General features: G+C 47.2%; 2 protein-coding genes across 9 annotated transcripts in view; one reads left to right on the top strand and one right to left on the bottom strand.

The window, feature by feature from the left end:
* LOC103285254 (FKBP prolyl isomerase 11) overlaps window positions 1-3,905 on the top strand; it is a 30,052-nt gene extending 26,147 nt beyond the window's left edge. For 2 of the 8 annotated variants that reach the window (XM_054719114.1, XM_008140624.3), the window contains 6 exons: window positions 753-974; window positions 1,153-1,218; window positions 1,601-1,688; window positions 1,949-1,982; window positions 2,380-2,450; window positions 3,671-3,905. In XM_054719114.1, the coding sequence (XP_054575089.1) occupies window positions 753-974; window positions 1,153-1,218; window positions 1,601-1,688; window positions 1,949-1,982; window positions 2,380-2,450; window positions 3,671-3,888 (699 nt within the window). In that variant the 3' untranslated portion in view covers window positions 3,889-3,905. Of the gene's footprint in view, window positions 1-752; window positions 975-1,152; window positions 1,219-1,600; window positions 1,689-1,948; window positions 1,983-2,379; window positions 2,451-3,670 lie in introns of those variants that run through there. The other 6 variants (XM_054719118.1, XM_054719120.1, XM_054719117.1 and 3 more) reach the window with 5 other exon arrangements.
* Window positions 3,906-4,291: 386 nt separating this feature from the next.
* CCDC65 (coiled-coil domain containing 65) lies at window positions 4,292-14,916 on the bottom strand. The gene is made up of 8 exons (XM_008140623.3): window positions 14,618-14,916; window positions 13,905-14,072; window positions 7,762-7,931; window positions 7,105-7,243; window positions 5,938-6,135; window positions 5,314-5,532; window positions 4,804-4,956; window positions 4,292-4,694 (listed from the first exon to the last, which is right to left on the bottom strand). The coding sequence occupies exons 1-8, from the start codon at window positions 14,747-14,749 to the stop codon at window positions 4,377-4,379; spliced, it is 1,497 nt and encodes a 498-aa protein (XP_008138845.2). The 5' UTR covers window positions 14,750-14,916; the 3' UTR covers window positions 4,292-4,376.
* Between the last annotated feature and the right edge of the window lie 781 nt (window positions 14,917-15,697).

Raw genomic sequence — 15,697 nt, forward strand, 5'->3', positions numbered from 1 at the left:
GCACATATATTAATGTACTGTATATGAGGCCCCTAGAACCATAAGAAATGCAAAAAATTCACTGTTAATAACTCATTCTCGAATTGCCCCCCTTAAAAAAATCAAATTGCCCCCCTGTGGAGCGTGTGCCCCATGTTGGGAACCACTGGTCTAAAGTGAGCTTGACAGGTGAAGGAAGAGCATAGCATGAGCGTGGGCAGAGATGAAAACACATGATGCAGAATCACCTGATGTCAGACCTCCAAAAATTCAAACGGAAAGCGGGGAGATGGGAGAGGGATGCTGCCTTTGACAACTGCTGGGGTGGGATGGGCCAGCCAGACACTGCCCGGATAGGTGTGAGGAGCCGGGTATCTTGGGCAAAATCAGAGAGCAAGCAAGCTGGACTCGGGCAGTCTTGGGTTTGAATTCTGTCTCTGCCGCCACTTGGGTAGATGACCTTGGGTAAATTAACCTGAGCACCCAGTTACTCATCTGTAAAATGGAAACAATTATGGCTACTTCTCAGGGTGGTTTTGAGGACTGCAGACAAGGGCCTGCCACATGGGTTAATAATGGGTGGTGGTAGGTGTCCCGGGCCCTCACTGTGGGACAGTAGCTCACTGACCGCCCAGTCAGAATCCACAACCTCCGATCTTCGAGGGTAGGGAGGGCGCCTTGTGGCCTCCGCCCTCCAGGAGGTGGGGACAAGGTGGAGGATGGGCTGCAGGAGGAGGAGCTGGTGTGTCTCCAACCCGCCCCGTCCTGTCCAGTCCAGCCTGGGCGCTGAGAGAACCGCTGTTGTAGCCTCCGCCACACAGGCAGCCGGTCCTGGTGTCCTGCGCCTTGCACCGCGTCAAATCATGACCCTGCGCCCGCCGCTTCTCCCGCGCTGCCTGCTGCCGCTGCTGCTGCTGCTCAGTGGGGCGGCGTGCCAGGCTGAGACTGGGTTCGAAACCGAAAGTCCTGTCCGGACCCTCCAAGTGGAGACCCTGGTGAGGAGATTGACCCTGTTCGGTCCGCGGGGCAGGTCTTGAGCGCGAATACAGGTCTAAGTGAACATGCGAGCCGAGCCGGGAGGAGAAGTGCGGGGACTGAGTTGGGGGTGTCGGGTCCAGGGGCAAGAACGGAATCTTGGGAGGATCCTCCATGACTCCTGTAGTCCGATCATAGGTGGAGCCCCCCGAACCGTGTGCGGAGCCCGCTGCCTTTGGAGACACGCTTCACATACACTACACGGTGAGGGGTGTGGGGGGCCCAGGCGGAGCCTGGGAGGGGGCGGCGCCCTGATGAAACACGTCAGCTTTGGCTTGGACACGTGGCGAGTGGTTAGGGGAGTAACTGGGCTCTGGGGTCTTCGAGCACGTGGCGGATGGAGGGTGGGGGCACGTTCCTCTTCCTGCCTGCTTCCCCCCCAGTTCCTCCCGAGCACTGAGAAGTGAAGGGTGGAGAGATCGCCGATAAGTGCCAGTCCTTTAGGGCTTCCTGTTCCTTTCTGCCCAGAGGGGAGTGCTAGGCTGCAGCTGCTAGGGGGCTGCCCCGCCCAGCAGCCCAGGTGTGTATTGCGCCTGCTGGGAGGGAGGGGTACTAGGTGTGAGCTTTGGATGCTCTCTCCCCTCAGGGCAGCTTGGTAGATGGACGTGTTATTGATACTTCTCTGACCAGAGACCCTCTGGTTATAGAACTTGGCCAAAAGCAGGTGATCCCAGGTATGTGACCTGTGCCTCCCACTCATGCCAACCTAAGTGCTTTCTTAACCCCTTCAATCCCTAAGCTACCTTAGAAATGGCCCTCCTGAGGTTCAAACCCCACTTCTAATATTCCTCTTGCCCCATACCCTACTAGAAGGAAGCCAGAGATCTAAGAAGCGGGGAGCTCAACTAAGGGTGAAGGGGGAACCATTGATCTCCTCTCCTGGGATTTTGGGACTGTAGGTAGCTTCCTGTTCAGTTATGTCTTCTTCCTCAAGGTCTGGAGCAAAGCCTTCTAGACATGTGTGTGGGGTGAGTATCTGGGCAGAGATGGGCTTGGGTATTCCCTTTGCATGGCTAGAAGCGTTCGCTGCTATCTCTGCTTCTAGAGGAGGCAGGAAAACATGGGACAAAGGACCCTGGCTTTGCATCAGTCATTGGGACCCCTGAAGGCATCCAAAGCCTCTGTGCCTCTCTGGCTGTGGGTTTTGTTGGAGGAGTTGAAGCATGTGTGTGTGTGTGGGTGGGGTGGGGGGTGGGGGGTGGGGTGGATGTATACCTTTGCTGGTCAACCTGTTTGGTATAAGGTGGGAAAGTTCATCTTTTGGACAGGAATACCTAGAGGGTTTTGCTGGTGGGCTTCAGATGGACTGAGGCTGCTGGCCCACCTGGTCCCACCTCTGGCTGTGACTTACATTCTTTCCCTCAGAGAGAAGCGAAGGGCAATCATTCCTTCTCACTTGGCCTATGGAAAACGGGGATTTCCACCATCTATCCCAGGTAACCTGACTAGAGCTCTCTTCCAAATCATCAAAATGCCCCGTCTCTCAGAGCTATATAATTTGGAGCTTGAGAAGGTCTAAATCAGTTTGCTAAAAGGGACAGCGGTGGCTGGGGCCCTCTCCAGGGACTAGAGAACCTGTTAATGTCACCTGGCTTGTCCTCTGGCAGCCAGCAGCTTTTTAGAAAGGAGACACCTGCTTGTGCCACATGGGCCTGCTGCCCATGTCACCCTTCCCAGAACTCTGGACTAATTTCCTGTCGTTTTCCTACAATTACAAATGGAGTCATTTGTGCAGTTGGCATGGCTTCTCGCTGCATCTCCACCCTTCCTCTCAGTCTTCACCAGGGAAGAGATAGGCAAAAGGGTCATAGTCAAGTAATTGACAACAAAATGAAACAAAAAAACAACTTTTAAAAGCCAAGCCTACCCCATAACTTTAAAAGCCCTCTCAAGTCACTGTTGATTCTTACTCTTAAAGGCCTGGGATTGAACAGATTTCACAAGATGTGTGTCTCTTGCTTTTGGTTATAACACATGTTCTATTAGCTAAAATGTGTTATACTTCAGAGTATCAGGGTAAAAGTTCTTATCCCAGTTCCAGCTCAGAGGGAGACCTGGAGAGAGAATAGGGTGACTAACGAGAAATGAACTCTTATTACCTTCTGCTTTCTGGTGCTGCTTCTATTTACATTTCTTTCCCACTTCCCACTCATTCCCCCGTACCTTCTTTCTTAAGACACATCCTTCTTCCTCTCCAGCTCTTATGTTAGAACACCTATCTTTTCTAATAATTTCATTGAATATGCTCACAGGTTGGTGGAATTTAAAAGTCTAGTTTAAATCCAATTAATTTCAGCCCTGCAAAGATTGTATCCTTGTGGTTGTTTGGAAATGGAGTACAGTTAGTATAGAGGCTTCACTCACTCATAAATGGAGAACAGTGTGTACGTTTCAGATCCACAGAAACTTTCCCTGTGCTGTCAAAGACCCATCATGGAAACCAAGCCACATTTGTATATTTGGGGTAAACATGACTATCACTAGACTCTGCTCATAGCCCATCTCTGCCTTGTCTAAGGGAACTCAACCCCACAGTTAAATCTTGCCAGCGTCATAGTTGTTGCTCTGGTGTGGCCTGCCTTCCCTGTTTTCATTCATTCAGAGTCCTAGATAAAGTGCACAGAGATCCTAACCCTCACCTCTTCTCTGCCTCCAGCGGATGCAGTGCTGCAGTTTGACGTGGAGCTGATTGCACTGATCCGAGCCAACTACTGGCAAAAGCTGATGAAGGGCATTTTGCCTCTGGTGGGCATGGCAATGGTGCCAGCCCTCCTGAGCCTCATTGGGTATCACCTATACAAAAAGGCCAGCAGTCCTAAAGTCTCCAAAAAGAAGCTCAAGGAAGAGAAACGAAACAAGAGCAAAAAGAAATAATAAATAATAATTTTTAAAACTTCTTTGTGTTCGTCAACTGATACTTTCTGAGGCTACTTTTGTAAGTGGGGATGAGGTGAAGGGGCTGGGGAAAAGGCATTCTGAGTTGGATCTTGTCTGCCATGGGGGTGGTTAGAGGCTTGGAATCACCTCTTCCCCCTGGCCTCCTCTTCCTGTCCTAACCTACTCCAGGGACTTGTTCTTGAATCCCCATCGGATTTTTAGGTCCGGGAGGTATAGGTTTTGGCTCCCGTGGTGACCTGACTCCAGGAGCAATGCTTCATTGAGAAATAAGCCTCCTAGTAGTTGCCTAGCTAGTCTCTCCATGCCCTGGGGCTGCTTATGTCCTGGTGTTGTCAAAATAGACTGCTCTGTCCAATATGGCAAAGATATAAGGAGCTCATGAACTCTATGGGAATTTTTAATAGCAAAGTCCTCAGGTCTCTCAAAAAATTCTCTGGAGGTTGAAAAGAGATTTTCTCCTTGTATCACAGGATATGGGAGATCACGTGGGCTGCCTCAATGACGTTGTAAGTGGTTCGACTTTTTTTGTCATCTGGCTGGGTTGTAGGTTTAGACAAGGGCTGGGGTAAGTTGCTTCGGTAGTTGACGATGAAGAGTGGGTTGAGCTGGCTCAGCACTTCATCACTCACTGAAATGCCATCCAAGTACCGCTTGAGCATCTCCCGCAGCTTCCCATTGATCTCTAACAATTGGGTACGTCTTTGTTGGAGGCTCAGTTGTTCTAGTTTCACTTTGTTGTACCGTTTCCAGAAATTATCCATCCCTGTGTAGTCCGATATCACCTGGGAATTGATTTAAAGGGAGGTGTGTGGTGGGGCCCATTAGTGAATACAGCCCAGGGCCCATCATCCCCAACCTTAAGCTCAGGCCTCTGGGCCCCGGGAACTTTACCTTTGCCAGCTCCTCAGCAAGCTCCTCTGGGATGATTTCCTCGATCTCCTCCTGCTCCTCTGGAGTCAATATCGATGAATAAAAGGGCAGCACTTTTTCTTCCTCTGTTTCCAATTTCCTACATATTTCAGCAATTTTAAGGATCTTTTCACCCTATTGAAAGCAGGAAGACACCTTTTATTAGTAAAGACATGGAAAGGGGAGTAATGGAGTTGGTTCCCTGCATGAACCAGGGAAGCTATTCATTTAAGTGGGAGACGAGTAATATACACATCTAACACAGAGTGCTTACTGTATGGCAAGTATTTTATATTCTTATAAAATCCATTCATTATTAATCCATTTAACTTAAAATGTGAGGGGGAAGGGAACATGAAATAAAAAAAGGTATTCCTAGTGTCCCCTCAGGCAGGAAGCAGGAGGAAGCCTCCTCTACCATTCTCAAATCCTTTTTACTTCACAGGGAGCCCAGTTCCTTGGTTTTGTTTGGACCACCCTCTCCCCTGTTACCTTATCAACAATCGCTGTCAGGGCTTTGAGGGTGGCATTACTTTCCAGAGTGAGTTTGACTAAATTCTCCTGTGCTCTTTCCCGGACCTGAGTCCTTTGGGCCTTAAGTTTTCGTAGTTGTACAAGGACCAACTCCTTGTCATCACGAATGTACTGGTTCTGTTCTTCACTTTCACGGCTATGCACCATGATCTTGCCTTTCAAAATAATTATGGAATCCTGGAAGAATAGAGTAGATTAGAAGAAACACTTGACTGGCTGAGGGTCTTCGGTGAGAAAGGTAAAAAGACTGGGGACAGCCGAAACCGGTTTGGCTCAGTGGATAGAGCGTCGGCCTGCGGACTCAAGGGTCCCAGGTTCAATTCCGGTCAAGGGCATGCACCTTGGTTGCGGGCACATCCCCAGTGGGGCGTGTGCAGGAGGCAGCTGATCGATGTTTCTAACTCTCTATCCCTCTTCCTTTCTCTCTGTAAAAAAAAAATAAAAAAAAAAAAAAGACTGGGGACGGAAATCAAAGCATATCTTTCCCCAACTAGTGATGAGGCCCAGTGGGAACTGGGGGAAGATGAACAGGGGATAAAGGAGAAGGTAAAGCAGTGAGTATTTCTGATTGGGTGCACTAACCTGTAGTCTCTGTATTTTTTTCATCTGTGCTTCAATGTCTTTGGAGCTCTTCTCGTCCTTCACTTTCAAAGTCTCAAAGGCAATCTTTCGATCCTCTGTGGCATCAGTGTAATTCTTAAGTGCATCCTGGAACCTTCTCCATAGATCTTCTACTACACTCTCTAGTTGCAGTCTTAGAAAGTGCTTCTCTTCTATATTCTAGGAAGTGGCCCCAAAATAGCAATGCTTGGAATTACCCTTTCACTTCCACCAGTAACCTCACACTCTTGCACTGTTTATAGCATAGGAGAGTGCAGGGTCGCCAGTGAAAATGCCTACAAAGACCAGGCAGATGATATAAATAAGTGCTGTGGGCTAGATGGGGCCTGTGGTGAACCAGAGAGGAAATGCTCTTTAGCGGGGGGAGTGGGGAAGGCACAGCTGCTCAGCTCCACGTGAGTGTCTCCATTTGGAAATACTGACCCGGTGTTACCAGATCTTCAAAATTTTCAAGGGAAGGTGAAAACTTGGATTTTTATGTGAAATCTCCCATTTTTTAAATTTGGGAACCTTATTAAAATGTTTTACAAAACACCACAGGGCAAAATGAAAACAAAGACTCTCATACTCAAGCCCAGGTCTGCAGGCTAGCTAAAGTTTGCAGCCTACAGGATGGTGGAAAGCAGTTTGGCCAAGGGGCCAGAAACTGGATTCTCCTCCTGGCTCTGCCACAAACCAGCAGCAGGACTTTGGCAGGTCATTTTACTTTACGGGGCTTTAGTTTCTTCATCTACAAATCTCACGGCTGTCTACCATGATCTTGCCTTTCAAAATAATTATGGAATCCCGGAAGAACAGAGTAGATTAGAAGAAACACTTGACTAGCTGAGGGTCTTCAGTGAGACAGGTAAAAAGACTGGGGACAGAAATCAAAGCATTATCTTTCCCAGGTGAAGCCAGATGATCTCCTTGTTGCTTTTTAGCTTTAAAATGCATTTCCTTGATATCTCAGAATGATCCTCCCTCCCGACCAATTTTCACAAAAGTACAAAAGGCAATAGGAGTACCTACAGTGGCAACAGGCATTTTATTGATTATGTTGGTTAAAGGAATCTCTCTGCGCTGCTAGCCTGGAGCATTTTTCTCTCACTTCTCTCCCAGCTCTTGCCCATTACTTCCCCTCTGTACCTTGTTTTTGAGATCATCCCACATGCTCTGGAACTCCAGCTTGCTTTCATACTCAGAATCTATGTAGTTCTGCTCCATGGCCATGAAGACATCTTGTAGGTAGCGAATCTCTTTTTCATGTTGGTCAATAATAGTCTTCCTATGGAAGATAAGACACTGTCCCTGCTCTGAGGAATAAAGCAAATGGGCCAATAATGACAATTCAAAGCAGTATGTGATAAAACTATACGAATGGTACAAACTCTTAGGTACTGAAGAAAAACAGAGGGAGGGAGGGATCTATTTCCTTTAGGGCCAAAAAGAATGAATAAGATTATTTTTATTTTTGAATAGGTTAATATATTCATGTGATATAAAAATTAAAAAGTACAAAGGTTACAGTGAGAAGTCTCCTTCCCATTCCTGTCCCCTGCCAGATGGGTAGAATTTTGATAGCTGACAGTGGGTGATGAGACGTTACAAATAGGGACCTGGCACGGGCAAAGGAAGGCTAAGGCCACAAGCTTAAACCCACATTAGTTTAGAAGGAAATCAGGGTCTTTTCTGCTGGAGGTAATGTCATAATCAAGGTGGGATGCTTGAGAGTGCTGGCCACCTGCTTACAGACAGCTCCTTGACACAGGCTCTATATGCTCCCTTGGACTCAAACCCCCATACCTTTCTGTCTCAAACTCCTTGGTTAGGGTCTCCAGCTCCATGTTGTAATTTTCCTCCAGGAGGTTGAGTCGGCATCTCTGCAAGGCCAGCAGCTGGTCAATGTTGTGCAAGTGGCTGCGCAGGGCATGGGCATACTGCTCCTCAGCTTCTGACAGGTCCTTAGCTAAAGACTGGGTAGGAAACACAGAGTTACCATTTTGGCTGGATGACTTCTGTGTGAGAAAATTAAAGGTGTATTCAGCTGGATAGCTGGATGACTTTTCTTTGGCCCGAAGCGTGCTGGTTCTCCCACTATTGAACTTAAAGTCAGAGTGACATCAGAGAACCCCATATAGCCAGCCAGTGTCCTAGGGACAACAAACATTACAGTGATGGGGCTGCCATTAAAAGGAATCAGGGATTCACAGAGAAATGGCTGCTTTGAAATCTGAGGCAAAAATAAACAAGTTGAACCTAGGGTATCTTGTCAGGGAAGAGAAGGAATCAAGCATTTGTCCTGCCTTTTTTAAAAAATATATATATATTTTTTTATTGATTTCAGAGAGGGAGAGAGAGAAACATCAATAATGAAAATAATTTATCAGCTGCCTCCTGCACGCCCCCTACTGGGGATCAAGCTCGCAACCCAGGCATGTGCCCTGACCCGGTATCGAACCCTGACCTCCTGGTTCATAGGTGGATGCTCAAGCACTGAACCACACCGGCCAGGCACCCAGGACATATTGTTAAGTGGAAAAGGCAATGGGCAGAACAGTATGTGATACTACCATTTGTGTAAAATAATGTTTATTCATGCAACTAATGGGCATTGGGCAGCTGGAAGGAATTTTCACTATGTAACTTTTTATCTTTTTAATTTTGGACAATGGAAATGTAGTACCCATTCAAAAAAGTCAAATGAGCCCTGGCCGGTGTGGTTCAGTTGGTTGGGTGTTGAGTAGAAGCATGGTGTCCCTTTCCCCAAAAAAATAATTAAGGAAAACTTTGTGTCCTAAAAAAAGAAAGCAAAATAAAATTAAATAGAACAAAGAAGCATTTACTGAGTTCCCATATGATCCAAACACCTTGAGTCTCACTGTGAACTACCACAACCTCTAGGCAGCGCTAGCTTTCACCTTATGTTTACATGACAAAGGATCTTATGAAATAAGATAATAATGGATGACTATTCACTCACTCAACAAATGTTTATCCAGCACTATGCTGGAGACGGAGGATTCCGAGATTAGAAGACATCCTCACTGCCCTCAAAGGAGCTTGCAGTCTTGAAGTAGGAAAAGAGTTATATAAACAGAACATTACAGTTTAACATGCTAAGTGATATGAAATTAATGATTTACCATTGACAATGGGATATAAAGAACTGAGTGCCTACATCTAACTAAGAACACTGGGGAAGGTTTCACAGAAGAGATGTCATTTGTATCACTCTTGAAGAGGAGGGAGAGTTTGCCGGGAAAACTGAGGAGATGGGGAAAATAAAATCCCAGGTAGAGGAAATAGCATGTACAAAGGCACAGGTAAGAAACAAGGCTGGCTGTGAAAGGTACAGGTAGAGGGTAAATGATGAAGGGCATTGCTATTCTTGCCATGCACTATGGATTTTTTTTTCCTGTAGAAGTGGGAAGCCACTTAGGAGACTTAAGCAGTGGAATAACAGAATCAGATTTTGTTTTAGAAAGATGATCTGGATGTTCAGGTGGCGTAGGTAAAAGCAATACTTAAATCCTCCTCCCACAACCACATCAAAATTACAACTAAACTTACAGACAACTATCATTAAGAATCACCTGAAATCTAGCTGAACAGAAGTCCTATGAGGGGCAGAGCTGCTGAATGGGCTGATCCCACATCCACATGTAGAGAGCTATCTTGAATGCAGAGGTCCACCCTGAGGCATGAGGGGTCCCAGCCCCACACTAAGTTCCCCAAACCAGGGTTCCAGTGCCAGGAAGGGAAGTCCCCATAACTGTGATTATGAAAACCAGTGGGGATTGTGGATGAGTGAGACCAGAGCTTCTGGAGTCCCAGGCAGTTCCTCTTAAAGGTCCTGCCCACAGACTTACTAGGACTCACTTGCTCTAAGCTCCAGGAACTGAGTTATCTGACATCGAGGCAAGAGCTGGAGGACAGCTTTTTCCCAGACAGAAGTGTTGGCAGACGCCATTGTTCTTTTTCTGGGCCCTTGCCCCACAGAGCCTGCAGGCCGGTGCCACATCTGAACCTCCATCAACCTGGCTAACACTGCTGGCCCTGCTCTGCCGATTCTCTGAGACCCCATCCCATTCATCTTGTGGGCCCAGTCCAAGCCATTTCCTGTGGTTTTTCCATACAAACAACCTATGTTGGTAAATGCTCTGGACTTTCCTAAAATTTCTCAAACAAGCAGCATCTGGCCCTAGCCAGTTTGACTCAGTGGATAGTGTCAGCCTGCAGACTGAGGGGTCCCAGGTTCGATTCTGGCCAATGGCACATGCCCAGATTGGGGGCTCGATCCCCAGTGAGGGGTGTGCAGGAGGCAGCCGATCAATGATTCTCTCTCATCTTTGATGTGTCTATCTCTCTCTCCCTTCCTCTCTGAAATCAATAAGAATCTATTTTTTAAAAAAAAGACAAAAAATGGACACTAAAGAAACGATTGGCTATTTTTAAAAAAAACAAGCAGCATCTGGCCTCAGCATGCCACATACCTCTCACTAAGTGACCCCAGGCCTGGCACTAGTGGCAGCCAGCCTTGGTTCACAGCTTGGCCTCTGCTGGGCAAATCCAATTCCAGCTCAAATAGCAGCCATCTACATACTGCTTTGTAGCTCATGAAGGGTGGCCCCGGGCAGGACACAGGTGGCAGCTGACTTTGATCTGCACCTCCCAGGAGGCTCCAGAGTCAGTACATTTGGTGGACAGCTTCAGACCAGGTCAAAGTACCACCCAACCTCCTCCACAAGGGATACATTCAAAGGGTGGACTCAGCAGTCACTAGAACCCTGTTGAAGTAAATCCTGCTCTGTGGGGTCAGCCCCTGCATAGCTGATCCTCCATGGTAGTCGAAATTAGTCCTCACAGCCTATCAGCCTGAGGGTAAATCCCTCCCATTGAGGTGCCAACAGCAATCAAGACTCAACTACAACAGGAAGGTATACATAGCCCACATGGGGGGGTGCACCTGGAGTGACCAGCTCGGGTGATTGGGGAGGCTGTGACACTGGACCCTACAGTACACCTACTACTCTACCAAGACAGGGAGATGTAGCAGTTCTACCTAATACATAGAAACAAACACAGGGAGGCAGCCAAAATGAGACAAAGAAACAGGTCCCAAATGAAATAACAGGAAAAAACTCCAGAAAAAGAACTAAATAAAATGGAGACAAGCAATCTACTACATGCAGAGTTCAAACCACTGTTTATATAAAAATGCTAAATAAACTTAGGGGAAGAATAGATGAACTTAGTGAGAACTTAAATAAAGAGAAAGGAAACATAAAAACAGAGATAGAAAACATGAAAAAGAACCAGTCAGAAATAACGTATACACTAACTGAAGTGAAGAATACATTACAGGGAATCAACAGTGAAGTAGGCGAAGCAGAGGATCAAATTGGAGATTTCGAAGACAAGGAAGCAGAAGACGTCCAATCAGAACAGCGAAAAGAAAAAGAATCCATAAAAATGAGGATAGTATAAGGAGCCCCTGGGACAACTTTAAGCATACAAACATTTGCATCATGGGGGTGCCAAAAGGAGAAGAGAGAGAACAAGGAATGAAAACCTATGTGAAAAAATAATGATGGAAAACTTCCCTAACCTGGTAAAAGAAATAGACATACAAGTCCAGGAAGCACAGAGAGTCCCAAATAAGAGGCCCATACTAAGACACATCATAATTAAAATGCCAAAGGTTAAAGACAAAGAGAGAATCTTTTAAAAATATATTTTTCATCTATTTCAGAGAGGAAGAGAGAAGGAGAGAGAGATAGAAACATCAATGATGAGAATCATTGATCAGCTGCTTCCTGCATACCCCTAAGCCCAGCCAGTGGGGTTCAGTTTGATTCCTAGTCAGGGCACATGCCTGGGTGCAGGCTCGATCCCCAGTGTGGGGCGTACAGGAAGCAGCTGATCAATGATTCTCTTTTCTTTCTATCTTCTCTCCCTCGCCCTTCTTCTCTGAAATAAATGATATATATATTAGAGGCCCGGTGCATGAAATTGTGCACTGTGGGGGGTGTCCCTCAGCCCAGCCTGCACCTCTCCAATCTGGGACATCCCTCTCACAATCCAGGACTGCTGGCTCACAGCCGCTCGCCTGCCTGCCTGCCTGCCTGCCTGCCTGATTGCCCCTAACCACTTCTGTCTGCCAGCCTGACCACCCCCTAACCACTCCCCTGCTGGCCTGATTGATGCCTAACTGCTTCCCTGCCGGCCTGATTGCCCCCAACTGCCCTCCCCTGCCAGCCTGATTGCCCCCAACTGCCCTCCCCTGCAGGCCTGGTCCCCCCCAACTGCCCTCCCCTGCAGGCCTGGTCCCCCCCAACTGCCCTCCCCTGCCAGCCAGGTCACCCCTAACTGCCCTCTCCTACAGACCTGGTCCCCCTCAACTGTCCTCCCTCCGCTGCAGGCCTGGTTTCCCCCAACTGCCCTCCCCTGCCAGCCTGGTCGCCCCCAACTGCCCTCCCCTGCTGGCCATCATGTGGTGGCCATTTTGTGACCACATGGGGACGGCCATATTGTGTGAGGGCATGATGGTCAATTTGCATATTACCTCTTTATTATATAGGATTTTAAGACAAAAGCCTAAGGGGAAGGAACCAGTGAGCAGAGATAAATAGAATGAAAAAAGGAATACAGCAAAATTCCTTAGCAAAAAAGATGGTATGGCCTGGTGTGGCTCATTTGGTTGAGTGTTGTCCCATGTACCTGAGAGATCACTGATTTGATTTCCAGTCAGGGCACACACTGGGTTTGGGGGAGGGAAAGGATAGAGGAGGTGGAGTTCAGGAGGCAGCCAATCAATGTCTCTTTCTCATCGATGTTTCTCTTTCTCCCTCTCCCTTCTTCTCTCTCGCAAATCAATAAAAACTTCCTCTTTAAAAGATGGTATGGATACAAGAATCTCCCAATAGCATAAGGATGACTGACTGAATTGCTTAAGAGATCCAGAACTGCCAAAACCGGTTTGGCTCAGTGGATAGAGCGTCGGCCTGCGGACTCAAGGGTCCCAGGTTCGATTCTGGTCAAGGGCGTGTGCCTTGGTTGCGGGCACATCCCCAGTGGGGGGTGTGCGGGAGGCAGCTGATCGGTGTTTCTCTCTCATCGATGTTTCTAACTCTCTATCCCTCTCTCTTCCTCTCTGTGAAAAATCAATAAAATATATTAAAAAAAAAAAAAAAAAAGAGAGAGATCCAGAACTGCTCTTACCCATTGAGATCTTCTCAACCTTATCCAGGGCTACTGAAGTTGAATCAAAGAGGCTAAAAATTTGGTTGAATAAAGCACTAGAGTAGGAATCAATAAACCAGTGCTGTAGTCCCAGCTCTCTCATCGACTAGCTGTGTGACCTTGGACGAGCCATTTCCTCCCTCTGGAACTGAGTAGTCTTACATTGAAATGAAGATGTAGGACTAAGTTCAAGTCCTGGGGTGATGTCTACTGTGCCTCGTAACTCTAATATTGTATAGTACTGGTTTGGGGCAGTAGATGACTAAAAGCAATGGCTCCTCTAAGTGAGGGAGAGGGATGACCACTCAGTAGTCTACTCTTCATTTCAGTGAAAGTTGTTATTACCAATAGCCTAGTTCCATGGTCAGTACACTGCGGCTCGCAAGCCACATGCGGCTCTTTGGCCCCTTGAGTGTGGCTCTTCCAGAAAATACCACGGCCTGGGCGAGTCTATTTTGAAGAAGTGGCATTAGAAGAAGTTTAAGTTTAAAAAATTTGGCTCTCAAAAGAAATTTCAATTGTTGTACTGTTGGTATTTGGCTCTGTTGACTAATGAGTTTGCCGACCACTGGCCTAGTTTCATCACAGCCTGCTGCTTGTGAGCGCATTAAGATTGAATAATTAATTAACTTTCTAGGCCCATTCTATTAAGAGAAGAGATCAAGGCAGCCACATTCAAGTATTTCCGTGGGAAGAACACCTACCTTGATGACACTGTCCTTGCAGTCCACCACTCGCTCAAATGTCTGGCTGAGGATCTCAATGTCCTTATGAAGCTCTTTGGTCTTGACTTCGCGAAGAACAGTCCTCCACTGTGTGTTAATCTTATTAAGGTTCAGAGCACTATTGTGCTCCTCCTTGGCCAGCTTGTCCTGTGTGAGGGAATAAACACACCTGAAGGAGGTCAGGGTCAAAAGCCCTAATACAGCACAACAAACAAGATTGCACTTGGTTGGTCAACTGTCACTTTTACCCTTTGCCTTTTCCGAGGGACCAAAGCTCCTCATGGCTAACACTCAGGTAATTCCTGTTCTTGTTTTGGGAGCATCTCAAGTAAGACAGGAACGGCCAGACGGCATTTTAAGGAGGGGAAGGGTGAATTTCCTTTAGGACGGAGGCATCAGAGCAGGACACTGTGTAATAACCCATCTCCAGGGAGACTATCAGAGTTTCCAACAGTTGGGATGGCTGTGAGCACCTACGGTCCCAGTTCTGGGACTCAGTTGTGACTGCCAAGCTCTATACCACCGCCCCTCCTTCCAAACTCTGTTACCTGAAATCTAAGTATAGTTAGGTCTCAAGATTTCCGGAGGAGGGAGGCCGGCATAAAAATGACGCTGCCACAACGGCAGGGTTAAAGCAGCAGGGTCAGCGCAGGGAGTGGGTGGGCTGGGCAGGGATAATGAGGAAGCATCACCTTCAAGAACTGGCTCAGGAGCCGCTCCTTCTTCCTAGCCATCTCCTCCTCGGCCAGCAACCTCTGCTGGAACAGCAGCAGCTGCTCCTCATCAGACAGGGGCGCCTTGGCCTTTTTCCCTTTCTTAGACATAGCAGGCTAAGGACTGGATCTGGGCAAGGATCCTGGGCCCGCCGCGGCCAGCGTTAGTGAGGGCAGAAAGAAAAATGCCCCCAGAAAGAGGCCTTCTGGAACTGCCCCTGGACGGCAGTGAGACCGTAGACCTTAGTCCTGAGGGAAGACAGAGCCTGGGACAGCCGGGAGGCCGGGCTCTCAAGCCGAAAGACGCATCTCCGTCTCCTAGCAACGGGATCTCGCTAAAATGGCGCTGTGAGGCGCGGAAGAGAGGCCCTGCCATAGAGCGCCCTCTGCTGCCTGGATGACCGCAGTGAGGGTTTTTTTGTTTTGTTTTGTTTTGTTTTGAGAAAGCATAGTTTTATCCTCAAAATCGCTAGCCTCCTAACTGAACCTTTTAAAATATTTTTTGTTTTTGTTTTTCATGGTATGGCAATATTTTAAAATACAGATAACAAATTTTGGAGATAATATGGAGAACCGGGAACCCTCATGCATTGCTGGTGGTATTGTAAAATGTTGCAACCACTTTGGACAACAGTTTGGCAGTTTCTTTTCTCTTTCTTCCCTTCCTTCTTCCCTCCCACCCTCCCTTCCTCCCTTCCTTCCTTTCCTTCCTTCCTTCCTTCCTTCCTTCCTTCCTTCCTTCCTTCCTTCCTTCCATCTAATTGGTTTTACTGAACAATTTATGAATCAGGCAGCATCCCATCTAGTAAACAGAATGTTGCTCTAGCAGTTTCTTAAATTTTTAAACATAAATTTACCATGCAATATACTATATAGCTATTTTACTTTTAGATATCAGTCTAAGATACCTAACTACAGATGCATGCTGCAACATGAATTAATCTCAAAACATGCTCATTGAAAGAAGCCAGACACAAGAGACCACATATTGGCAGGACTCTCTATATGAAATATCCAGAAAAGGCAGAAGCATTGTGTCAGAGAAGGCAAATGTATATC

Source organism: Eptesicus fuscus, chromosome 7 (genome assembly GCF_027574615.1).
Source record: "Eptesicus fuscus isolate TK198812 chromosome 7, DD_ASM_mEF_20220401, whole genome shotgun sequence".
Classification (NCBI taxonomy): domain Eukaryota; kingdom Metazoa; phylum Chordata; class Mammalia; order Chiroptera; family Vespertilionidae; genus Eptesicus; species Eptesicus fuscus.

Coding starts and splice junctions, on each gene's coding strand:
- CCDC65 (XM_008140623.3), bottom strand. CDS start 14,749: ATGTCTAAGAAAGGGAAAAAGGCCAAGGCGCCCCTGTCTGATGAGGAG. Junction 6,136..7,104: donor GGGATGATCTCAAAAACAAG/GTACAGAGGGGA, acceptor GCCACTTCCTAG/AATATAGAAGAGAAGCACTT. Junction 5,533..5,937: donor AAAAAATACAGAGACTACAG/GTTAGTGCACCC, acceptor CTATTCTTCCAG/GATTCCATAATTATTTTGAA.